The sequence below is a fragment of the Geotrypetes seraphini genome, chromosome 5 (genome assembly GCF_902459505.1).
Source record: "Geotrypetes seraphini chromosome 5, aGeoSer1.1, whole genome shotgun sequence".
NCBI classification, from domain to species: domain Eukaryota; kingdom Metazoa; phylum Chordata; class Amphibia; order Gymnophiona; family Dermophiidae; genus Geotrypetes; species Geotrypetes seraphini.
In genome coordinates, this window is record NC_047088.1 from 206893822 (window position 1) to 206921475 (window position 27654).

Here is a 27654-nt window from a genome sequence, read left to right on the forward strand (position 1 = left end):
TTAAGCAGTGGACTTGCCCTCACATATTTGGTTTTGCAAAAGATGACCCCTGCTGCTCTGTTTTGGAGTACCTGCAGTTTCTTAAGGTCTTTCTCTGCGATGCGGCCGTAGAGGGAGTTAGGGGAGGAGGACTGCTTGGGCCACTGTCCTGAAGTTTTTCAGGCTTAGGGCTGATCTGATTGTTCTCAACTGTCTTAATCGAAAGAAGACCTTCTTGACCAGTGAGCTGACTTGGTCTCTCATGGTCAATTCTGAGTTGAGCATTACCCCAAGAACCCTTGATGTTCTGCTTATAAGTACCTGCTCGCCCGTGTTCAAGGTGATTTCCCATGGAGGTGGTGTGTTATGGCTGCCAAACCAGAGCACCTTTGTTTTTTGTTTGTTTAATTTGAGGAAGTGCTGGTGAGACCATGAGTTTAAGTCTTCTATTAGTGTAGTGATGTACTGAATTGTGTCTGGTACTGAGACTTTAGCTGCACATTTATGGTTCCTCCCATCCCATCACAGATGATTTTCCATGACTGGTGCCTAAAAAGTTGCATTCAGCTGTGACATGAAAGTCATTATTATGATTTCAAAGATTAATAAAATTTTTAAAGTTTTTGTATTGAGCAGCAGAACCATTGTTAAAGTAGTGAATACGCTCTAAAACGGATAAAAGTCCAAATGCTCAGTGAAATGAATCAAGGAAAACTTATAAGAATACAAGAAGAAAACAGAAGTGACATCTGTTAAACAATAGAAAAAACCTGCAATTTTGTAGAATGGACCAGATGGAAATAGGATGCCTAAGTCATAGTTTCATCAAGATAAATAAAACATCAGAAAGGGCCAGGATCTGTCCATCAAAGCAGCCATTTTACCATTAAGGGCACAGTGGTGTTACAGGCGAGGGCAAAATCTCTGCCTCAACACACTGCTAACATCACATTTCAGTATAATATAGTTTCTTACAAAAGTAATACTTTTGCATGTCTAGGCTGGATGAAGGATAGGAAACAGAGAATGGGGGTAAATGGACAATACTCTGACTGGAAAAGCATCACGAATGGAATGCCACAGGGTTTGGTGCTCGGACCCGTGCTCTTCAACATATTTATAAATGACCTAGAAATTGGTACAACAAGCGAGGTGATTAAATTTGCGGATGATACAAAGCTATTCAGAGTAGTGAGGACACAGAAGGATTGCGAAGACCTATAACGAGACATAAGCGCACTCGAGGAATAGGCCGTGAAATGGCAAATGAGGTTCAATGTGGATAAGTGCAAGGTGATGCATGTCGGTAACAAAAATCATATGCATGAATACAGGATGTCCATTGCTGTACTCTGAGAGAGCCCCCAGGAAAGAGACTTGGGAGTACTTGTAGACAAGACAATGAAACCATCCGCACAATGTGCGGTGGTGGCGGCGAAAAGGCGAACAGAATGCTAGGAATAATTAAGAAGAGGATCACATACAGATCGGAGAAGGTTATAATGCTGCTGTACTGGGCCATGGTGCGCTCCCACCTGGAGTACTGCGTCGCTGTACATGAAAAAGGACATAGTACTGTTTGAAAGAGTCCAGAGAAGAGCGACAAAAATGGTTAAGGAACTGGAGGAGTTGCCATACAATGAGAGGCTAGAGAAACTGGGCCTCCTCCCTTGAGAAGAGGAGACTGAGAGGGGACATGATCGAAATATTCAAGATATTGAAGGGAATAGACTTAGTAGAGAAAGAGAGATTGTTCACCCTCTCCAAGATGAAGAGAACGAGAGGGCACTCTGTAAAGTTAAAAGGGGATAGACTCCGTACAAACGTAACGAAGTTCTTCTTCACCCAGAGTGGTAGAAATCTGGAACGCTCTTCCAGAGACTGTTATAGGGGATAGCACCCTACAGGGATTTAAGAAAAGGTTAGACTGCTGGGCACGATTGACCACTGGTCTGACCCAGCAGTGGCAAATCTTATGTTCTTATGCATGAGGTAAATAACAGCACAACTTAATATCCATTTTAAGGGGTCATTTATAAAAGTAAATGGCAAAGCTAAAAACATGGTAAGCATAGAAAAGTGACATCATGGGTCCTTTTACGAAGGCACGTTAGCGGTTTAACACACGCTAAACTTCCGGCCGCGCTAGCTGCTATCGCTTCCTCTTGAGCAGGTGGTAGTTTTCCAGCTAGTGTGGGGGTTAGCGCGTGATTAAGTCACATGCGATAAAGCCGCTAATGCGGCTTCGTAAAAGTAGCCCTATGTCTTTCTCATTATATTTTTGCTTCCAGTTGGCTGCAAAGCTTCCTAGTGCAAATCCTAGACAGTCTTCATGGGCTATAAGTACTGGTCTAGTTATGGTCTGAGTCAAAGTAGGCCTTAGATTTCTTATTGTAACATTTTCCCACATACAGTAGAATCTCAGTTAACCGGTATTCAATTAATCGGCACTCTCATCCAATGGCAAAAAAACTTGGCAAAAAAATTATCTCCCATACTCCTCAGACAATGTCCAAAATGATGCTCCAGACCCAACAACCCCCCTTCCCTCCCTATAGCCCCAGAGGCATCATCAGCAGCCACAAATCTCCTTTCCTCCCTCCAGCTCCCGAAGCATTGCAGCAGCCACAAATATCCCTCCTTCCAGCTCCCGAAGCATTGCAGCAGCCACAAATCTTCCTCCGTTCCTGAAGCAGCAGGCAGCTGGTCCTGGCAACCCCTCTCCCTCCCTCTGTTCCTGAAGCAATAGAGCCAGTCCTGACAACCTCTCCCTCCTTCCCTCCATTCCCAAAGCAGTAGAGCCAGTCCTGATAACCCCCTCCCTCCTTCCCTCCATTCCTGAAGCAGAAGAGCATCCTGACAACCCCCCTCACTCATTTACCCAAAGCTGTAGTAGCACCAGGCGAGTAGAGGCCCTTGCTGGGCTGGCCAGAAGCTGCCAGTTTACCAGCACTTCCTCTGCTCACTGGTTGCCACTACAGCTTCAGGTGAGGAGAGAGGGTTGTCAGGACCAGCTCTTCTGCTTTGGGAACAGAGGGAGTTGGGGTGTGGGTGGAAGGGGGAAAGAAGGAAAGAACAGATGCTAGACCTACAAGTGGGGGGGGGGGGATGATAGTGAGGTGGGAAAGGAAACCAAACTTATTTTTACAATAACTCTCAAGCAACCAGAAACTACAGTTATCTGGCATCCACCAGTCCCCATGGGTGCTGGGTAACTGAGATTCTATTGTAGTTTGCTGGCCCATAAAAAGGGAGGTAAGCTCATGTTAGGTTCCAAGTTTTGCACAGGGACTTAGTAACATGGGTTGTACTAATCCAAAAAATTTCAGTCCCATGACAGGTTTTGTTGGACTGAAACACATGGACAAAGTGGCTGTTTTGTATTATGTGGCGCTTAGCACTCTGAAGGTAAATCTCAAACCAATAGAGATCCAGCCAAGAAATTTTGTATGGTTTTGTATGAGACCCTGGGAACAACATAAACTTGTATTCAATTTGGAGGAGGTTGAACATGGGACAGGCATGTGGGATCTCTTAAGGAGAGAAGGAGATAGTGGATGCTGCAAGTGGGCTGACTGGATTGACCATTTAGCCTTTATCTGCTAGCAATTTATTTATTTAAAAATTTATACACTGCCTAAACCTAGGCGGTTTACAAGAGACATACATAATGTTTCTATGATAGCAGATGAAGACTGAAATAGTCTAACTGGTCTGTTCCATAATGTGGTTAGGATTGTTAATTGCTGTTCAGTACAGGTTAACCCCCTCGCCAATGCTCTCATTTAGGTTCTGATTGCCACTCTGTGCAGGTTGCTCCTCATGTTTTGTTAAAAGTGAAAAAAAATTAGTTCACTGAATTGAGCTGAAGCACTCACTCCTGAGTTCTATAAAGCTGAGTGCCCAAATATCTGACTAACAGGCAACTTTGGAAATGGAAGTTATAGAATACTGCCAGTTGCATGCCTAACATAATTGTTAAATTAGGTGCCAATTGACCTTAATTATCAATAGCACTTAAGTTACATTAATTGGTGCTAATTGGCAGTAATTTATATTTTTCTATGTCACTTCTCTTAAGCACTATTCTATAAACTTAGCATCTGAACGCTATAATACGAAGAGGTCATGCTCATGGGTGGATCAGAAGTGTGTCTTGCAGTTGCATGCCTAAGTTATACTATGACTTAACATGTGCAACTGCCAGTTGAAGATGTATCTAAGAATGTAAGAACAGCCAGACACATCTAGCCGAGTTCTGTGTTTCCAACAGTGGCCAATCCAAGTCACAGTACCCGGCAGAAACCCATTCCAGGGTGAGCAGTGGTTTCCCCACATCTGTCTCAACATCATGCTATGGACTTTTCCTCCAGGAGCTTGTCCAAACCTAATCCAGCTTTGCTAACTGCTGTAATCACATCCTCTGGCAAAATCGGAGTCAAAAACTTGTGACTTCCTGTGGCTGTTGGAGAGTGGGGAGTCATTTCTGCCTGGGAGAGAGGAAAGACCTGGCGGCTTTGCTGTACTTTGTCAGATGTTCCCGACCTTCCCGTGCTGATTTCAGTGGGCGGGGCTACATCGGAATCAAAAACTTGCTGCTTCCTGCAGCATGGCTGCAGGGCGTGGCCAAAGGGGCATGCCCCTTATGAGCCCCTTTGGAGTTCCGTTGGAGTAGATAATATGGTTTGATAATTTTGCCTATCTTTTGTCCCTGTTGTGAGCATGGGGAAGTGTAAGGTAAAACCTAAATTGTTACCAACTAGTACTCCAACTCTTCCTAGCCCTATTGAAAAACACTTAGTTTTGGCATTCCCTCCTCTCCTATCGCAGGAAATGTATCGGGTGCCTCATTAAATTCCAGGGAAAGAATTTCCCCGGGTCCACCCATCTCTTGGTTTTCTCCAGAGGAGACTTGTCCTAATGGTAGTCTTCCTTTAGGAGAAAATACATCATCAGCAGACTCATTGGCACAACAGCCACAGATAGAATCCCCATTAGAGTGTAACAAAATTCAACCAGTTGAGTTTCCTACTGGGAACTTTATCTAATAAGGAAATTCCTCAGAATATAACTTTAAGAGATATAGGTCTGAAGCCTTACTACAGGGTCCAGTACAAAAGCTTTGTGTTTTTTCAGATCAAGTAGTGTCTAAAATGGAAAAAATAGATGAGAAAATTAGTCAGTTGGAAGAAGCAGTTCAAAAATCAGAATCTCAGATGGGAACACTACAACAAACTAGTACTTCTGCAATTAAGGATAGTCTTTGGTTGCATAGGCAATGTGAGATTATGGAAAACCATATATGAGTTTCTAATCTGAGAATATAGAATTTTCCAAAATGTCCACTGCTCTCACCAGAAATATTACTTAGAAAATATTTTAAAGAGGTTCTAGAATTGGGCAGTGCTGAAACTATTGTGTTGAATAGATGTTTCTATCTCCCAGTGAGGGGATTGGTTAACCAAGAGGAGGGTATATCTGATGGACCTAACCAGAGGAAAGATCCATTGGAAAATTTAACCTTATTTCTTGAGACAGGTCACGATGATATTTCAGAGCGAGCCACCCTCTTGGTTACCTTTGCCTCAGAGAATTGTAAAAGTATGGTGTTGAAAAATTATTTCTTGAAAAAAGATTTCCTCTTTTGTGAGCAGAAATTACAAATGTTTCCAGATGTGTGTAAAGCTACCCAATATAGGCGGAAACAATTACTTCAATATAAATTTTGAGTATTACCATTAGGAGCAACCTTTTTCTTAACATTTCCTGCCAAATGTATGGTTACTTATTTAAATATGTCATATGCCTTTTTTGAACCTGATCAATTGGAAATATTCCTGATAGATAGAGAGACAGATGTTCAAACTAAAACTTAAAATAAGAAATTTACAGGCATTTTGCTTTTTTCCTGTTGGTTATGTATGTTTAAGAATTGCCTTTTTCTCTTCCTTGATGTGGTCTCATATTACTTTAGAAAACATATATATATATATGTTTTCTAAAGTAATATGAGACCACATAAAAATATAAAAGTTAGGTTGAAGGCCATCACTTATCTCTGGAAATTAGCCATGAGAAATTGATCTACATTTTTGGGATATGTTGGGTACTTGTGACCTGGACCAGCCATTGTTGGAGAGAGAATTCTGGGTTCTATTGCATTTTGTGTGATTCCGCAGGGCTCGTCTCATATTCTTATGTAGTAGCTAAGAAGTGAAGGTAAAGCCAGATGTGCTCATGACATGGATCAAGAAATAAACTAGGTGAACTAGACAGCCTTAGTGTCTTTATCTGACATCATGCTGTATGATCCCTTGTAACTGCTTAATGACAAGTTGAATGTCAGCCATGGAGTGATTATCCTTTATTCCAGTGATGGATACAGGTCTTCACATATGATGTACTGCTGACAATGTAACTTATCTTGAGCAACAAAAGTATTGAAGTGGTTACTTGGTTTCATAAATCAATAATTTCACTTGATTTGAAATTTCAACAAATAATATTGTTTAATGCTAACCTTTTTTACTTCTTTGTAGTTAAAAGATCAACCTAAGTATGAAGAAAATCTGTACATGTATATTTACTTTGTGATCTTCATTATCTTTGGATCATTCTTTACCTTGAACCTCTTCATTGGTGTCATCATTGATAACTTCAACCAACAAAAAAAGAAGATAAGTTTTATGTTTCACCTGTAAATTAAAACAGTTTCGATTGTTACAAATAATTTGAATTAATTACTTTATATAAACAAATACCTTATTAAAACAGGGATGTTCTCTGTATTTTAGCATGAAAATAGTAAGGAGGAGGACAATTTTGAAATCTCAGACACAGCTTAACTGTCAGGAGGAAAAGACCTTTGCAGCTATGTTCTCTCTAAGCAGAGCGTTTAAGCAATTGCTCATACATTCTAGGAGCATCACTCGCAGATTTTATATGATCACTCATTGCTCATAAAAATACTTGTAAATCTAGTTTTTAGAACTTGTTGCTCACATGAAAATTTTTTTTAGAACTTGTCGCTTGCACACAAAATAAATTTGCACACACCTGCCCAATCCTTAGAGGGAGCATTGCTTGGTAGTCAGCACGCAGCACTGTTGTCACCACTAATATGATGTAGAGGCCCTTTTATTAAAGCTTAGTGCATTTTATTCCTATGTGCTTCTTGGGATTTGGCACATGCTAATTCCATTAATACATGCTAAGCTTTAGTAAAAGGGCCCCTTAATATGTTTGCTGTCTTACAAGTGAGCACAGATCTATGAGGGCCACCAAGTGAGTGGACTGCTGGGCACGATGGACCACTGGTCTGACCCAGCAGCAGCAATTCTTATGTTCTTATGTTCTAGTATTAATTTGAATCATCCTCTGAAGAAGTTAGAGAGTAAAACAGTGGCTGCATATGTTTTACAGAGTTAAATGCTGTTTGACATTTTTCATTCCCATGAGTTTTGTACTTAAATGGATTGAAAACAAAGCATAAACAATAATATAAAATTTGAGCACTAATTTTGTACTACAAGAGATTTTTGACTGATAAGACATTGGAGTATGTAAGGCAGCAAACGCATTTTGGCCTGGATTCTGTAAACGGCACTGTTGTTGGCCACCTTAAAAGCAGCCACTGATCGCATGTCAATCATGTTTCCCTGGCCTACATTTCTGGCACTTACCTGTGATGTGAATTGCACCTCCATAAGGTGTTTTAGGCTGCCTAATGCAATGTCTGGCTTTAGTCATTCAGCGGCCTAAAATGCCTACAGAGGTACAAATCCGGCACCAAATGTTTAAGTTGGTAGGTATTGAAATTCAAAAATGTTGTTTAAATGGCTTTTTTTTTTCTGAGCTTGGGCACCTAAAATATTAGCACCAGTTCTTCGAGAATCTGGGCCTAAATCATTTACTATAAGTGGTAACCATAGTGTTGCATGCCACTGACTGCTGAAGTATTTTCCTCCTGATAAACTGTTGCTGGGGTTTTTTTTTTCAGTGGTTCTGACAAGTTTATAGTTTTAGGGCAATTGTTTAATTACAGAGGCTTGCAAGTACATTTTTCAGTGAAAATCCTCAGTTTCCCTGTGAAAATATGGGCAGCTGCAGGAAAGTTCTGAATATAAGAGAATTGAAGAGGCTAAGGCTTTCCAAAAATCCATTCTGGCAGACAGGAGAAGGAGCTGAATCATGTATGAGAATAGGGTAGGCAGTAAAGATGGTGACTTGCCTGCTGCAGCTCTTAATTCCACCATCTCCTGCTTCTGATTGGTCCTGACCAGCAGAATTAAGCAATCTAACCACCAAAGGCAAGGAAACCATTTCTTCAACTTTTGCAGTGACAAGGAAGGAAGGCAGGGGGAGGGGTGGGGGAGGAGGACAGAAAAGAATGGAGGATGGTATTGTGTGGAGAGAGAGCAAGTGAGTGAGGATGAAGGCAAATTTTTTGTATCTCACTATTTTCTTGGGAGTGGGGAGAGAGGAGGAGAAAACATGTACAACCCAGGGCTCTTTTCCTTCAGCTCCTCGACTGTGGTGAGTCACTGGACATTAGATATTGTACTGTACTGTGTAAGCAAGTGTAAAACTACTCATAAGAAAATGCATACTTTGCCATCCCACCTCAGCCCTGACCAAAGCACTATAAAAAGCAGTGTAGTTTCTTATCCACAGTAGGTGGGATGGGGGGGGAGAGAATATTTAATCTAGGTTTTCATTTAAATAAAATCTTTTGATTTGTTGTCCTCACAGTCTGTGAAGTGATAAATGTGAGCCTGCAATATATAGGGCTCCTTTTACTAAGGTGCGCTAGCATTTTTAGTGCACGCACAAAATTACCACATGCTAAACTGCGCAGTACGCTTCTAGAATAACACCAGCTGAATGCTGGCGTTAAGGTCTACACGGCAATTTAGCACAAGCTATTCTGCATGCTAAGGCCCTAATGCGGCTTAGTAAAACGAGCCCATAATGTTTGATTTCTTCTATCTTTTTGAAGTGCATGTAAAGCAGCCATTTCTGCTAGTTCAAAATCTGCTCTTAAGTATATATGCAATTTCATGCATTATGTTACATTATCTAGCTCTTGTATTCCGCCAACTCCCACCAACAGTGGTTCAAAGCAGGTAACAAAAGAATAAAGAATACAATTAAATATTCAGCAAATATGCATTAAACAAGCTTCAGTCTAGAGGGAGTTGTCAGTGAAACAAATGGAAAGGAAGTTGGAACACTAGGATTAATGTGCTGTTGAGAAGCAGGATAGTAAAAGTGAAATCAGATTGATAAAACAGGCTCTGTTTGAGAATTGATGGAGCATACAAGCACCATATTCTAGCTAGGACTGAGGCAGGACAACAAGGCAGGACAAGGAAGTCATCCAGAAAGTTAAAAATTATACAGTAGCAATTGTCAATTTAATTGAGTTAATGGACATCAGTTGTTTTGCTGTTGTATTATCTCTATGGATAGGATTATAATCAATTTTGATTTTTATTTCTTTACTTTGGAGGTCAAGATATATTTATGACAGAAGAACAAAAGAAATATTACAATGCAATGAAAAAATTGGGATCCAAGAAACCACAAAAACCAATACCCAGACCATCGGTAAAGAATGATTTTTATGGAAGATTTTTTTTTTTTAGATTGAAAATAAATACAGTGTAGTATATTATTTCACAGTACAGTGGTACAAGAAACCTGAAGCAGAATGTAGAAAGATGTTTATATGAGTTGTGATATGTTCTACTACTAACTTATTCCCCCTTTTACTAAACTGTGTTCTTGTGAGCGTCGGGAGCAGCATGGAGCATTCAGAGTGGCTCCCTGCACTAATAACCAATATCGCGGTTTAGTAAAAGGGAGGGGGGTTAAAGAGGTGATTTTACAAGGGTGAGGTCGTTTTCATATATATAAAAGGCTTGATTTACGCATGTAAATTGATATATACATATGTCAGAAAAGCACATACAGATTTAAAGAGTGTGTGGTCTGGTTTGGCCTTGAAATTATATAAGTAGAAATTTGTAACCGCTTACTTCAATTGACTGGAAATAAGTTTGCATTGGTAAAATATAGCAGTTTGTTCAATGTTATTAGATGTTCAATAGATATATTTATTAGATACTTCAATTTTTTGTTTTAAGTCTTCACAATATGCTAACCTCCAAACAATTAATTCCTGGTTGAGGCATTTTCTGGCAAATTGATCCTCAGACAACTTATTTTCATAAATGATTTTTTGAATTGAATTGATAGGTATTTCTAAAGTGTTACTAAAGTGCTTCTTTCAGTGCAATAAATAGTTCTAAAAAACTCCAATTCTTAAGAAACTTTATATATTGTACTTAATTTTATATTTTGTACTTAGCTTTTCATGCTTGCTGATTGCATGAGTCACTATTAGTTAATCTTAAACATCGGGTATTGACCTGTACTCTGTGACATGTTTCACCACAGGCGAAATCAAGAAGTAGTCCCCTGTGAGATGAAGCAAGTAGATAAAGATCATTGGTTTCTAAATCTTTTTACAAAAACATCTAATTAAATCAATTCAGCCTAACTTTAAAGTTGTAACAATCATAAAGTTACCCCTTCAATGTTGATCCGCTGCATCCCGACCAAGCCTCTAAAGTGCTAAGATGGCGGCGGCGTTTTTTCTTTAGACTTTTAATCTCGTGAGTTCATATACGTCATTAATGACGTCAGCTAAGCCCGGGAGATTCAAAAACCAAAAACTTTATACCAGTGTCATCCATTCTATCTCCTGTGAGTCCAAAAGGAGTTGCCATATTCAAAGTGAAAATCCAACGTTATTCACTGTTAAGTCTCCTTTCGTAATTTCCTCCCTCCCACCCTTGTTTTATGTGGTCAATGATTCGCCATTGGATATCGTCCACTGTATGAGCCTTGTCCAACCAATGTTGGACTAACGGAGCTTGGATATTGCCTGTGTTGATTCTAGACTTGTGTTCTGTCAAATGCACCTGAATTGGGTGACTGCTACATCCAATCATGCCACAAGGGCATGTAATTGCATACACTACATTATGTGACTTGCATGTGGTGTGTGAATGAGATTCAATCGTGATGTTCCTATTGGGGGTAGACCATCTCTTCCCCTCAATGGTCTTTTCACACCATTGGCAGCGTCCACATCTGGCATGATATTTATTTACATCAGACCTTGAATATTCCTCGTACTGGTTCTTGGATAATTTTTCTCCAAAATTTTATCCCAACAAGCACAATCTACCCTCTCTGAAGAATCATCTATATCTATTGATCGATCAGGACCTATTGTAGAACAACTCTGATGAAGAACAAATGGTATGTATCATTCCGTACTACGATCATTCCTATGTATTGATTAAGCAGTATGAAAAAACACTGGCACGTTATCCAACTGACAGCTCCGATTTTTTGTGAGTTTCCAATTATTGCTTATAGTAGAGGACAAAATTTGGTAGAAAAATTATCCAAGAACCAGTACGAGGAATATTCAAGGTCTGATGTAAATAAATATCATGCCAGATGTGGATACTGCAAATGGTGTGAAAAGACCATTGAGGGGAAGAGATGGTCTACCCCCAATAGGAACATCACGATTGAATCTCATTCACACACCACATGCAAGTCACATAATGTAGTGTATGCAATTACATGCCCTTGTGGCATGATTTATATTGGATGTAGCAGTCACTCAATTCAGGTGCGTTTGACAGAACACAAGTCTAGAATCAACACAGGCAATATCCAAGCTCCGTTAGTCCAACATTGGTTGGACAAGGCTCACACAGTGAACGATATCCAATGGCGAATCATTGACCACATAAAACAAGGGTGGGAGGGAGGAAATTACGAAAGGAGACTTAATAACAGTGAACAACGTTGGATTTTTCACTTTGAATACAGTGACTCTTTTTGGACTCAACCAGGAGAAAGAATGGATGACATTGGTATAAAGTTTTTGGTTTTTGAATCTCCCAGGCTTAGCTGACGTCATTAATGACGTATATGAACTCACGAGATTAAAAGTCTAAAGAAAAATACGCCGTGGCCATCTTAGCACTTTAGAGGCTTGGTCGGTATGCAGCGGATCAACATTGAAGGGGTAACTTTATGATTGTTACAACTTTAAAATTAGGCTGAATTGATTTAATTAGATGTTTTTGTAAAAAGATTTAGAAACTAATGATCTTTATCTACTTGCTTCATCTCACAGGGGACTTCTTGATAAAGCCTGTGGCGAAACATGTCGAAGAGTACAGGTCCTTACCCGACGTTTAAGATTAACTAATAGTGACTCATGCAATCAGCAAGCATGAAAAGCTAAGTACAAAATATAAAATTAAGTACAATATATAAAGTTTCTTAAGTATTGGAGTTTTTTTTAGAACTATTTATTGCACTAAAAGAAGCACTTTAGTAGCACTTTAGAAATACCTATCAATTCAATTCAAAAAATCATTTATGAAAACAAGTCGTCTGAAGATCAATTTGCCAGGAAATGCCTCAACCAGGAATTAATTGGTTGGAGGTTGGCATATTGTGAAGACTTAAAACAAAAATTGAAGTATCTAATAAATATATCTATTGAACATCTAATAACATTGTACAAACCCTTGAAATGATATATGCAATCCATATTTTGCAAATTTTCCATACCAGCATTTACACCAGCTTTTCACTCACCACATAACTGTGGGCTAACTTATCTGGAGGAGAGCTTGTGGGTGGAAATTGTATTTACTCCTCATACAATGAAGCCATTTCAAAATTCCAAAAATTGAATTTCAGAGTTTGGTTCCTTAACTGGCTTACCATGTATGTATAAGTTTAGAAAATCCAGCACTTGAACAAGTAGGTAGCAAAATACTCTGCCCACGATCCTGATTTTATAAAAGGATATGTATATGATCATGCAAAAAGAGTGCCTAATTTATAAAAGCTTCCCCATGGAACTCAATTCCTGTCATAGTACCAAAGATTTATATACCCATCTCATCATCAGCCCTTTCAATACCACATTCAAACTTCATCTCTCTTATGTGAAAAAGTTTTAAATTTGCTTAATTATTGATTATTTTAGGTTATAAAAATAACACTTATCTTATAATCAGTTCAGCTGAGGTAAACAGCCAACATGTTTCATCCGATAGGACTTTTTCAAGGACCTCCCCTGTTACTGCCGAAACCACCATTCACCCCAGCATCTTCCGGACTATACAAGATAGAAGAAAATATATGGACTCCCCAATAGTTTTTCAATGATATTTATGAGTTTGTTTGGGGATATAGATTTGAAGTGTCTGCATTTCTACTTATTTAGTTTATAAAGGCAACACATGTCTTTTTATAAAATAAACTTCTAGATCCATTCCCAATAGTGTGCAAAAGTAAATGCTAAATCACATATTTACATCTGCTCCAAATCAACTCCAGCCCTGCTTCACCCAAACTGGGTCCCCAGGGATGCCTCTGTATAGTTTGCACCATCTTGTTAGTAAGCATAGGCATATCTACGTATACTAGGTGCAATTATATGAAAGGTCTTTTCTGCACATAAAACCGACTTTACACATGGAAAAACCTTCACACAAATAATCTCAATTTTTCAGCACCCTTAGGTATATTTTACAAAAGGTTCAGCATTCACATACCTTTAATAAAATGCAGTACACATTCTGAATATCCTGAGTGGGACTGATCCCTTTCCTTGTCCAGACAGCTTCCCATACTGTAAGTTGCCTCAAATTTGGATCATAAAATGTCGATTTGGGGTTGCAACCTGGGCAGGCTGTTTTTAGAAACATCAGCCCATGCCCCTTGGGGTTGTATGCGTTCTGTGACTGCATTTATGGAGTTATGGCCACAGAAAGTTTGATAAGTGCTGACCTATACAAAATTGGAATTCCCCCCTCAATATCTTTATTAAATTTTTGAAAAATTTAGTACAAATCTAGAATTTTAATGTGAATTTCTTTTTATTAAATATTTAAAAAATGAGTGCATTAGCCGAGGACAAGCAGGCAATATTTTCTCGCATGTAGGTAACATCATCAACGGAGCCCTGGTACAGACAGACAGTCAGCAAGTAAAGACTGTAGAAACTCAAACACAATCCAGAGGACAAAAGCTGTCTTCTTGACCCAGACACTTATCTCATACACACCCAGTACCAATAAAATACCATACATTCACACCACACCATGCACAGTTATAGATTTCTCTTTATTCTCCTCTTCATTCTGGTTAGCTAATAATTTCACAATATAATCAAGTTGATGGGAAGAGACGTGAATTAAACAATAAAAATCTACTGGAAAAAACGTTTTTCCCAGTAGATTTTTATTATTAGCTAATAATTTCACACATACTAATAGGAAGAAAAGTAATACAAAATAGAGAAGAGCACTAATCATATAGCACATAAAGCTATCTCAGGAGAAATCAAACAACTCAAAAAACAAAGACAGATTTGAGGATCTGTAGTCCTGGCCCAGAGACATATTCTCTGAGACAGAACAAGACCTACTTGCTGAAACTAGGAGTTTAGTTTTTATAGGTTTCTCAGTCATGAACAGAGTAGAAAAATATTGATTAGTTCACATAACCTTTTAGTGTAGTCAAGGTTAAACTATCAACCTTCCTTTGTTTCTTATTAATCTCTTTAATGTGTGTAGCCAAACTCTGGATTGTGCTATGTCTTTGTTACTAACAGAACGTTAATTGGCCCCTTAATTGGAGGGGTTATGATTGATGCTCGTGGAGAGAAGGTTGAAGCAGTCAGATTCTTGTACAATCCCACTTAATTCTGGGACTAGTGGGTTATTTCCCTCCTCCCGCCAGGGATCTGTAGGAAGCCTCAAAACCTTTGAAGTTTTTACCCCTTCACACCTTAACACTGAGCATGCTCCTGTGTACTCCAGTTTCAATTCCTACAGGTCAGGTTGAAGGAGCTTATTGTTTCTGCCTGTATTTCTTTTTGTGATTTTTACAGTAAGTTTTGGTCAGGTTCGCCCTCGTGTTGTGGAGGTTCACTGCAGGGAAGTCCTTGACCATGTTGGAGAACATCTGCTTCTGGGGGTTCCCTGCTCAGAAGTAAGCCCCCTGGACAGCCTTCACATTGACTCGGAGTGCAGGGACCTTTCCCTTGTGAGCTGGCTCACCCCAGGTTCATCCACTAGTTGAGTGTAGCGCAGGCTGAGCGGTTCCATGGAGGCATGACCGGGATTGGAGCCAGACTGTGTTCTTCTGCTAGGCATTTGCACGATGTGTCCACAGGTAGCGGAGGTCTCCGGCCGTGGTTGTCAGGCCCGTGGGGCAGTCAGAAGAAATCCAGATTTCCAGTTCATTTGCGGTGGATGGCTGTCGGTTGCACAGCCATGTTCTACGTGCGCTGCGACCCGCAAAGGGGGCAAGATTTGCTCAAATGCGGTGCCTTTGACCTCCGGGGAGGATCTTCAAGCACCTTATGCCCCGACTCCCACAAAATTGGCATAAGGGGGCCCTGGAGAGTGTGCTGATGGCATTTTCGTGAACTGCAAGCATGGCTCCAGTGATAAATCTCATATATCTTCCAAGCATTCCAGATTTGTCAAGCAGAAGTCAGCTTCCGCTGCTGCAGAGGGTTTTCCACCAGAATTTGTGAATATGCTTTATCAGGCATACTTAAAAGTCTATGCCTGTTTCCCTTCCAACGGCCTCGCTGCCAGTCACAGGGATCCCTGCTCCATGAGACCAGAGTCTATCTTCTTGCCTCCCTGCAGAGGTACCAGGGAGTAAGCCGGCTGTGCCCACAGTTGTGCCAGACACTCTTTCCATTTTTCTGCTTTCGCCGGGCAGCACCGCGGCAGACATGGATGTGGCGAATCTGGCGGATCTCCAGGATCCAGACCCATGTGGCGCCTGTGATTTGGGGGAGGACCCCAAAGTATGCAGATTCTTTAAGCCCGTACACCTTGTGGATTTAATATCTGAATTTCTGCAGGAATTGAAGCTGCTCGAGTCATGGCATGGCTTGAACCCATGGAGGATGGCTTTAACAAGCACTTTATTTTCCTGAAGGTGGATTCTTCGGTGGCGCAGGTCACCAAGTGAACATCTCTCCCCAGTGATGGGGTGGTCCTGAAGGATGTCCAGGACCAACATGTGGATTTCATCCTTAAGCGTCTATTTGCTTCGGCCGTGACTGATGTTAAAGCAGTGTGTCACACCTGTGCCCTCAAAGAGCATAACGGGCAGTCAGAGTTGACAGCCATTCTTGATGTAGATGACCCATAATGTTTTTCATACTGTAATTTCCTGACTTTTAGTGACCTTTTCTGCAGTTTAGAGCAGAATGGGCAGGAAATATCATGATATTCAGGCCTTAGGCACTGGACACACCAGTTATGTGTGTCTGTACTTGAAATGGTCTTATTATACAAAGTGTACCACTTAAAGCTACTAGGAACTTTGGACATTGAAGGAAAGATTGCCAATGCGAGGTTGAAGGACTCAATGGTCCAAGGAGGTCAAGTAGATGTCAGACAAAAAAAGGTCTGACGCTCCCAATCAGAAGACAGACTGAAGAGAACTTTTTAATCATAATTTAGTTTTACTTATATTACAAAATTGGGGTTTAGAGAGTAAAGTATTGAACTGGATAAGCGGGCTTTCATCTCATTGATTATATAAGGTTAAAAGGTCTAATGAACGGTCTACTATCTACTAGGTGGAAAACCGGTTGTGGGGTGCCACAAGGTTTGCCCCTTTCCCCAATATTATTTAATGTTATGATGCAATCCTATTATTTCTAGAGTGCTACTAGATGTACACAGCGCTGTACAGAGTCATGAAGGAGACAGTCCCTGCTCGAAAGAGCTTACAATCTAAACAGACAAGACGGACCAGACAAACAGGATGCCAGGGTAAAGCATTGGAAGTATATAATGTGTTTAGTTATATTTATGCAGATGACATTAATATTCTGTTACCTTTTTGGCAATTCTATTCTCTGTTTTAAAAGCATTTCCATTAATTTACTTACCATAGAAATCAGACTTACTGGCCTGTAGTTCCCTACCTCTTCCTTACTTCAACTTTTGTAGAGAGACCTCATCTGGCAGACGAAGAAGACTGTTGACCTGTGGAAGGCTGGATTATGTATAAAAATGCTGGAAGGGATGAAAAATAGAATACCCAGAACACCTAGCAACTTTAACACCGATGCTCATCCAGCAACTTCAGCATCAACACCAGTACTGATGGTAGTGTCTAATTCATTGTGCTGCCTGCTTTGGGAAAGCCTCGTAAAAAGGCTATGAAGCATAAGCATATTTCCCCCTCCATGCATGCTTTGGCATCATCTCAGGCATCTTTACCGACAAGCTCTAAGTGTCAACGCATCAATGCCAGATCACCATCCTTATAGTTGGTGTCACCCCTGAAGCATGCCTCAACATCAAGGTCCCCAACGCTTCGACACACAACTTCTGCGTCTGTCTTTTACTAAGTACATCAGAAAGGGCAAGCATTCCCAATAAATATGGAGTCTGAAACAGAGCCTCAGGCAAAACATATGGATGCACTTGATTATAAAGAGTGGCCTAAAGACTGCATAAAGGTTCCTCTTCACCATCCCATGAAGGAAGCCTTGTTTAAAAACTGGGAATCTCCACTTCATGTCCCAGTAGCTCCACAAATGTTGGACACTCTTTACCGTATTCATCTTATCCTGGCTTTGACAGACCACAGTTATAACACCAGTCTCTGGTCATGGAGTCCATCTTGAAAATGGCTCATAGTTCCAGAACTTATCCTGGAAGAGATAAGTACTTGTCCTGGAAGAGAAGGTAGAACTCTGGATTGGGTTGACCTGAGAGTGTTTTAGGGCTCTATGCTACCAAACAGAATTCTGAACTATAATTTTTATATGACATTCTATCTAAGGTCTCTCATACAAAAAATGTCTCTATGACTACTAAATTCCATTGGAGAATCTCTCTTCTTTTCAACATTTCATAGTACATGGTACGATCTACATTTGATACTTATGATATTACTTCTCGCATTTCTGTGGTCTTCATAGCCATGCAAAAATGATTAAGAATCTCATTTCTCAATGCTAACATTCAAGACCATCTCTCCAGCATACCCTGTACAGGGGAATGATTTATTTGGAGACGATTCAGGATGGCCATTTCAGCACAGGACAGTTCATCTCAGCTGTTCATCACAATCCTTTCAGCACTGGCTGTTTCATTTCTTAATATTAAGAAGCCCTCTCAAAGTCAACCTTGTACTCCAGAAGCCTTCCCTCTGAACAACTTTCTGTTCCAATATAAAGGGAAACTGTATGATGCCTCCGCCCCCCCCCCCCCTTTCATACCTTGAAGTCACCAGATGATGCAGAGGCAGGAGAAGAAGACCACAGGAGGGTTAAAGGAACGGAAAGAAGCACCAATGGGATGAGGGGGTCTATTCACCCTCCCCTTCTTTTTCAAACCTCACAGCTTCAGCCAATGTCGAAATAGGAATTTTCAGTGGTGACGGCTCCGAAGTTTTCCCGATGTCCATAGCTAAGCTGAACAGATTCTGTTAAATATGATAGGCTTTAATGGAGCATTTTTTGCAAGGTGGAACATTTAATGCAAGATTCAATCCGGTGATTAGGGCCCAGACACTGGAGACACCAATTATGGGGGTCAGTTATTGAGAAAGGCCTCCGACACCTGCAATACCTTTTAAAACCCATCATAGGTTTTAAAATCTGGGAAAAATCTCGTCAGCAAGATTAAACTCAGTGGTGAAGAAAAACCCCACTGAGGGAAAGAACCTCAAGGCCGGAGCCCAAGGTTGGACAAAAAGAAGTAAATATTTTTATTATTTCTTTTTAAACAGAAAGAAAAACTTAAAGAGATCAACTATATAAATAAGAAAAAGAATGAAAAATGCAAAGTGAGATAGCAATGCTGACTGAACGGAGTTCAGTGAAAAAGAGACTTTGCTCCACAGAAAATGAAGAACTGAGGTGCCGCAAAGTTGTTCGGGTGAGAAGGCAGTCGCGCTTGCGTGGTGCAGGCAGTTGCAAAGTTTCTTAAAACTTAAAATTATAGTTCACTTTTTATTCTGTCTGTACTGGACTCTGTGGATGACGTCACCCATATGTGAGAATATGCTGCCTGCTTGACCTAGGATAAAGGAGTCCTTGTGTATTTTGCCTGAATGTGAACAGGAGCAGCCATTTTACAAAGATACACTTTGAAAAATTGAACAGAGGAAATTGGTAACTTATACATGTACGCTACACATATTTGGTATTTCACAACTTACACATCTAAGTTACATGAGTCTGCTGCCATTTTTCAAAACTACATGTATAGTATACATGACGCTAATTGACAATAGAGGCTTCAATCTTTATTTTCATTTTGGAGAGGGGAATAAGCAATAGGGGGTTACAATCAGTGGCATACCTAGCTTATGTGACACCCGGGGCCCATCATTTTTTGACACCCCCCCATCTATATGAAAAATATGATTTTTAGTAACAATCTACATATCGCACAACAAGAGTGTACCTAGGAAAAGGCAACATCTTAAACACTGCAGTGAGCACTAGAACACCAACACATACATTGTAAAACTAAACAAACCAGATCCTGCACAGTCAATTGATCCAGTACAGTCGATGCTATCAGAAAGCCATGTCCCTTTCAACACACAGACAGATACACCTTTGCCCAATATGGAATACCGTATTTTCACGCATATAACGCGCGCGTTATACGCGTTTTTACCTACCGCGCGTTATATGCGTGAACGCGGTATACCAAAGTTTTAAAACATAGTTCCCACCCCGCCCGACGCCCGATTCACCCCCCCAGCAGGACCGCTCGCACCCCCACCCCGAACGACCGCTCGCACGCGCTCCCATCCGCACCCGCATCCACGATCGGAGCAAGAGGGAGCCCAAGCCCTCTTGCCCGGCCGACTCCCCGACGTCCGATACATCCCCCCCCCCGGCAGGACCACTCGCACCCCCACCCCGAACGACCGCTCGCACGCGCTCCCACCCACACCCGCATCCACGATCGGAGCAAGAGGGAGCCCAAGCCCTCTTGCCCGGCCGACTCCCCGACGTCCGATACATCCCCCCCCCCGGCAGGACCACTCGCACCCCCACCCCGAACGACCGCCGACTTCCCGACAATATCGGGCCAGAAGGGAGCCCAAACCCTCCTGGCCACGGCGACCCCCTAACCCCACCCCGCACTACATTACGGGCAGGAGGGATCCCAGGCCCTCCTGCCCTCGACGCAAACCCCCCTCCCCCCCAAGAACCTCCGACCGCCTCCCAGCCGACCCGCGATCCCCCTGGCGACCCCCACGACCCCCCACCCCCCTTCCCCGTACCTTTGGTAGTTGGGCCAGAAGGGAGCCCAAACCCTCCTGGCCACGGCGACCCCCTAACCCCACCCCGCACTACATTACGGGCAGGAGGGATCCCAGGCCCTCCTGCCCTCGACGCAAACCCCCCTCCCCCCCAAGAACCTCCGACCGCCCCCCCGCCGACCCGCGATCCCCCTGGCGACCCCCACGACCCCCCCACCCCCCTTCCCCGTACCTTTAGTAGTTGGCCGGACAGACGGGAGCCAAACCCGCCTGTCCGGCAGGCAGCCAACAAAGGAATGAGGCCGGATTGGCCCATCCATCCTAAAGCTCCGCCTACTGGTGGGGCCTAAGGCGCGTGGGCCAATCAGAATAGGCCCTGGAGCCTTAGGTCCCACCTGGGGGCGCGGCCTGAGGCACATGGGCCCAACCCGACCATGTGCCTCAGGCCGCGCCCCCAGGTGGGACCTAAGGCTCCAGGGCCTATTCTGATTGGCCCACGCGCCTTAGGTCCCACCAGTAGGCGGAGCTTTAGGATGGATGGGCCAATCCGGCCTCATTGCTTCGTTGGCTGCCTGCCGGACAGGCGGGTTTGGCTCCCGTCTGTCCGGCCAACTACTAAAGGTACGGGGGAGGGGGGTGGGGGGGTCGTGGGGGTCGCCAGGGGGATCGCGGGTCGGCTGGGGGGCGGTCGGAGGTTCTTGGGGGGGAGGGGGGTTTGCGTCGAGGGCAGGAGGGCCTGGGATCCCTCCTGCCCGTAATGTAGTGCGGGGTGGGGTTAGGGGGTCGCCGTGGCCAGGAGGGTTTGGGCTCCCTTCTGGCCCAACTACCAAAGGTACGGGGAAGGGGGGTGGGGGGGTCGTGGGGGTCGCCAGGGGGATCGCGGGTCGGCTGGGGGGCGGTCGGAGGTTCTTGGGGGGGGAGGGGGGTTTGCGTCGAGGGCAGGAGGGCCTGGGATCCCTCCTGCCCGTAATGTAGTGCGGGGTGGGGTTAGGGGGTCGCCGTGGCCAGGAGGATTTGGGCTCCCTCCTGGCCCGATATTGTTGGGGAGTCGGCGGTCCTTCGGGGGGGGGAGGGATGTATCGGACGTCGGGGGGGGGCATCAGGCTTTCAGGATGGGGACAGACCTTCAAGGGGGGACAGTGCACGGAAGTCAGGGGGGGTGAACGGAGAGTCGGGACAGCGCACGGAAAGTCAGGGCGGGCGAAAGGAGCGTCGGAAGCATGCGCGGTATACCCGTGAGCGCGGTATATCAAAGTTTTTGTGCAAATCATCGTGATTTCTGCGCGCTATATCCGTGTGCGCGTTTTATACGGGTGCGTGTTATTTGCGTGAAAATACGGTAATCACAAACTAAAAAAAAATATGTAGACAAAAGTTAAACTGAACTGCCAAGAAACCAGACTCTGCATACAATGCAACACCACAAAAACAGTAATACATGTCCTCTAATACTGTGCAAAATATAAAGACAGTAGATGTAAATTTGAAAAACTGATATATAACAATCACCACTTTACAAATTAACAAATAAAAATAAAACAAATAATGAGAAATATGAAAATACCATTTTATTGAACTAATCCCCGTAAGCTCGGTCCTCATCCCCACAAACCACCTGATTCCATCCACACAAGCCTGGAATTGTTTTATATTGAACTTATTATATTAAAGTATAAAAAGAAACAATATTCTGTACAATTGTCAATTTATAAATCAGCGTCTTCTCCCCACTCTCTCTTCCCCATTTCCCTTCAGCGTCCTCAGCCCACTCTCTCTCCACTTTCCTTCAGTGCACGCACATAAAAACAAGCAAGTAATTTTATATCATTTTCATTCTATTTATGCATAGAAATTAAAGTCTAAATAATGCCAGTCACATAACAAAACATGATTTTACAAAAATAATTCCCTGCAGTCAAGCCTGCAAGGATTACTAGATGTCTTTCAGCAGCTCCCCTCCCTCCCTCCCCGTTACCTTCGTGGCCAAGTCAAAATGATCTACCAACAATAAAATTTTAAAAACACAAAACACATTGTACGCAGAGAAAATGTTAATTATCATTTATATTCCGCGGGTTTTCAAAGAGGTCAAGGCAGATGACTTTATGCAGTGTCACCTCAGTAACAACTATACAAAAATAGACAAATATACCCCCTCCCTTTTTATTAAACCGCGATAGCGTTTTTTAGCGCAGGGAGCTGCGCTGAATGCCCCACGCTGCTCTCGATGCTCCCTGCGCTAAAAACTGCTATTGCAGTTTAGTAAAAGGGGCCCATAGTGCAAAATATAGACAGCATATATAAATTCTCAAAACGGACACATTTTGATCACTAAATTGAAAATAAAATCATTTTTCCTACCTTTATGTTTGGTAATTTCATCAGTCTCTGGTTGCACTTTATTCTTCTGACTGTGCATCCAATATTTCTTCCCTTCTTTCAGCCTCCTGTATGCTTCCTCTCCTCCAGACTTCATTCCCTCCCCCAACTTTTTTTTGTTTCATCCTGTCCCCTTCTTTCTTTCTCTCTCCATGCCCCCTTTCTTTCTGTATGTCTGTCTTTCTCTCTCTCTCTGTGCCCCATTGCTTTCTTTCACCCTGCCCCCTTCTTTCTTTCTCTCTCCATGCCCCCTTTCTTTTTCTGTGTCTGTCTTTCTCTCTCTTTCCACATGCCCCATTTTTTTTCTTTCTTTCACCCTGCCCCCTTTCTTTCTTTCTGGCTCCCTGTCCCCCCCTTGCTTTCTTTCTGGCTCCCTGGCTCCCCCCCCTTTCTTTCTTTCTCCCTTCCCTCCCCCATGCCACCGCCGCTACCACCACCATGCTGCCACCACCGCCGGGGAAAGGCTGCCACTGGCCATCGGAAACAGGCCGGCGCCGAATTCGCCCTCCTTCTTTTCCCGTGGGCCGACCAACTCTGGCTGCCCAACGTCAATTCTAACGTCGGAGAGGACGTTCCGGGCCAGCCAGGCAGCGATTGGCTGGCCCAGAACGTCCTGTCCGATGTCAGAATTGACGTCGGACGGCTAGAGTTGCTCGGCTCGGGGAAGAGAAGCAGCAGGGAGGGAGAATTCGGCGCCGGCTTCTTTCTTTCCCCGGCGGCAGCCTATTCCCCGGTAAGTGGCTAGCTGAACACCCCCTCGGGCCTTGCACCTGGGGCGGACCGCCCCACCCCCTGCCCCCCCCTTGGTACGCCACTGGTTACAATTCCCTTAACCCTTCTTTAAAGGGCTGGCCCAAATCAAAAATTGGAGCAGTCTCATAAATGCAGATACTGAAATATCAGGGCATACAATTGCATTTCTTCTTCTGAAATGAGAAATACACAATGTACCTGTAGATGTGGTCCTGCCCAATTCTGCTCCCTTGCAGTCTTCACATATACATGTTTTTAAAATTGGATTTTATGTGTGTGTGCAATATATACATATAAACCCCAAATAGAGCTTCTCATATAAAGGCCAAAATATAATTAAAAAGAAAAGATTGCTCATATAAAATTTCTCTCTCATTCTTTTTCCAGAATAAATTCCAAGGCCTAATCTTTGATTTTGTCTCAAAGCAAGCATTTGATATTGTTGTCATGATTCTTATCTGCCTTAACATGATAACTATGATGGTAGAAACAGATGACCAGAGTGATACCATGGAAAACAATTTATACTGGATAAATTTAGTCTTCATTATTCTTTTCACGGGAGAATTTGTGCTGAAGTTGATTTCACTGCGCTATTACTACTTCACAATAGGTTGGAATATTTTTGATTTTGTGGTGGTCATCCTATCTATAGTAGGTAAGAAACTTTTTTTAATATAAGAAATAATGTGTAATGGAAGGAAGGAATATTAATTTTATGAATTTTATTCTTGTTTTTATTAGGTCCAGTCTAAAAACAAGACAACACAGAGTGCCATTTTCGATATGACATCTAAGTCTGAATTTGGACATTTCCCACAAGATGTCCAAAGTCAGAGGCAGAAAAATGTACATTTCAAATGGGACGTCCAAATAATTTTGGGGGGAAAATCACCTACTTGGATGTCTTGGACACCAGGACATCTAACAAGAGACAGTCCCTGCACAAAAGAGCTTAAAATCTAATTATAACAGATACACAGGACAAAAAGGGTGAATTAATATATGCTGTGGTTTTGCATCTAAACCACATTATATGTCATGAAGGAATAGTTGAGAGGGGTCCCATACGCCACAAATAAGTGCATGCTAATCAGATCTTGGCAATAGTGTCACCTAATTTAAACACAAAATATTAGCCACAATTTTGATAAACTATAGCAATCTGTATGAGGTAATGACCCACTGTACCACTGGAAAGAAGCTGGGGGTAATAACTGTTTGGGTGTTTCAAAATAACTATGCTATTAGATACCAGAATAGGATCTATGCAGGAGGTGAAATAGAAGTGAATAAAGCAAGACATGTTTAATGTAGCACACTAGATCCTCCCAACACTGAGCTGTGGCATGAATTAGCTTTATCACTTTTCAGACATTCAAAGTCACAATAGAAAAAAGGAGGAAAAATTCTAAGGACCATCATGTTAGCATGGTTTAAGGCAGGGCATCTCAAAATAGGCCCATGGGTTGGATGCAATCCACAGAGCTCAATTTTATGGCCTCACTATACTTTTCCTGTCTATGGCTGAATCCAGCCTAAGGAGAGTTTTTATTTTTTTCCTTTTTCATATACAACAGTGGCAAAGGTCACAAGGCTGGCAGTGTTCCCAGTCATCACCAGCCAAAGAAAATGGTGGTAATATGGTTACAAATCAGCAACTTCCAAGGAAACAAACCCCTCCTCCCACTGGCTCTCAAAGTTCAGAAACAGAGAAAAATGAAGGCAGATATTGCCTATCTAGTCTTCCCAACCATGCTATCTACTATCCATTCTTCTTCCTTAGAAATCCAATGTACTTGTCCCAAGCTTTCTTGAATTCAGATATAATCTTTGTCTCCACTAGGAGGCCATTACAATCATTACAGAGCTTCCTCTCAATTGAAAGAGACTTACCTCCTGCACATTTATGCCTTGTAAGTAAACCTCTCTATCATATCTCCTCTCTCCCACCTTTCCTCCAAAGTATACATATAAGAATATAAGAACATTAGAATAGACATACTGGGTCAGACCAATAACATAAATCTTTATTTATATACTGTGAAAGCCTTTCAGTTCTTCTAGTCCAGTATCCTGTTTTAACAGTAGCCAATCCAGGTCAAAAGTACCCGATAAAACCCCAAATAGTAACAACATTCTATTTTACTGATCCCAGGGCAAGTATTGGCTTCCCCATGTCTGTCTCAATAGCAGACTGGACTTTTCCTCCAGGAACTTGTCCAAACCTATTAAACCCAGCTATGTTAACTGCTGATACCACATCCTCTGTCAACACGTTCCACAGCTTAATTATTCTCAAAGTGAAAAAATATTTCCTCCTATTGGTTTTAAAAGTATTTCCCTGTAACTTCGAGTGTCCCTTATCTTTCTAATTTTTAATAAAGTAAAATTCAATTCTAGTGTAAAAGGAATACGAGAAATTCAATTCTAGTGCAAAAGGAATACAAGTCTTGAAGCAGTGGGTTATTCATCTATAATTGTGAGTTGTGTAGAAGGCATCATCTACATTTTTTGACTCTGCCTCCTGTATCACTAGGCTGTGCTGTATCTCCTCAGTTTTACCTTCTGTACAGGAGCTTGAGGTTTCTGTCTGATCTGCTCTGTTACTGGTTTATTGTTTTCGGGATTTTATCCTGAATTTGAAGCTTCTTGGTACTTCAGAGGTCCCCAGTTTTACTGAGGCAGCTCTGCCTGGGAGAAAACACAGACTCGTCAAAGTACAAAAAAGTGTACAGGCACTTAGAGAGAAAAATTCATTCACAATGTCTGTATTCTATCTGTTATATTCTTTTTTCCACTTAATAACTATGCAGTTTATAATGCTTGCCTTTCCACATATTCTTTTCTGTTATCCTGAAAACAGATGTCAGTCTTTACGGCTGGGGGGGGGGTCATTGTGAGGATCATCCAGTTCAAGGCCGATGGTTACCATCTCAGAGGAAATGGTCCACCAACAGATTGGAGCCACAAGCCATTTGTCTAGCACTGCAGACTTTGGAGAACACCCTGAAAGGCAAATGGTCAGGGTTTTCTTGGACAATATGTCAACAGGCAGAGAAGCACCAAGAGTACCCCATTGAGAATGGAGCCCAGTTGCTATTTTGCTGGACAGAAGTCCACCTGCAGGCTCTATAAGCAGCACAGGTAATGGGCATCGACAATGGGCAGGCTGACTATCTCAGCCAGCAGACCTTGGACCCAGGGGAGTGGCCTTTGTCCCAGAAGTCCCTTGAGATCATTGTGAGACACTGGGAGCCTCCAGCATTCGATCTGATGGCATTAGCAGCCAACAAAAAAAAAAGGGCTTGGTTCTTCAGCCAAAGATTCATGTCTGGAAGCGCCAGTATGGATGTTCTAGTACAACCTAAGCCAAGTAGTCCTGGTTGCTTTAGATTGGCTGCATTTGTCTTGGTACATGGATATGGTTCAACTACAGAGCGACAATTATCTCAAACTGCCACTTCATCTGATTCTTCTCTTGCAGGCTCTAATTGCCCTGAAGGATCCAAAACACTTTGGGCTTACAACATGACTTTTGAGTGTGCAACCTTAGCACGGAAGGGCTACTCGGAGATGGTCATAACTACCCTCCTGAGATCTAAGAAATTGACAGCTGTCTTACCGTGTGTTAAGGTTCAAAAAATGTTTCATTGCTGGTGTGCTAAGCTAAAGGTGGAACCTTTTAAGGCTACAATGTCAGTAGTCCTTGCATTTCTTCAAGAGAGACTCAAGAAGGGCCTGGTGTTTGGTTTCCTCAAAGTGAAGGTAGCAGGCCTCTCATGCTTTAGTGCTCGAGTGGAGAAGGTTTCTATGGCCTCTCATCCTGCGGTAGCCAGATTTGTTGAAGGGAGAGTTGCGGCTGAATTCTCCTGTGTGACAGCTGGAATCTTAATATTGTTTTGCATGCTCTCAGTAAGGCCACATATGAGCCCTTACAAGAGGCATCGCTGATGAATCTTACCATTAAGATGGTTTTTCTAATATCACCTAGCAAGAAAGGTCTCAGAGCTGCAGGCTTTGTCATGCATAGAGCCTTTCCTCAGATTTATGGAGGCTGGGGTATTGCTGTGCACAGTACCTTCCTTTCTGCCAAAGGTGCTTTCAGTCTTCTTCATAAATCAGGAAGTCTGGCTACCCACGTTCCATACCCTAGGTTTG

At 42.4% G+C, this 27654-nt stretch overlaps 1 protein-coding gene across 1 annotated transcript in view; it reads left to right on the top strand.

Moving 5' to 3' along the window:
• The window catches only part of LOC117360618 (sodium channel protein type 2 subunit alpha-like), a 349967-nt gene that overhangs the window by 300212 nt on the left and 22101 nt on the right, over positions 1–27654 (top strand). Inside the window, exons 24-26 of the mRNA XM_033944654.1 lie at positions 6519–6656; positions 9484–9588; positions 23881–24151. Of these exons, the coding sequence (XP_033800545.1) occupies positions 6519–6656; positions 9484–9588; positions 23881–24151 (514 nt within the window). The remainder of the gene's footprint in view (positions 1–6518; positions 6657–9483; positions 9589–23880; positions 24152–27654) is intronic.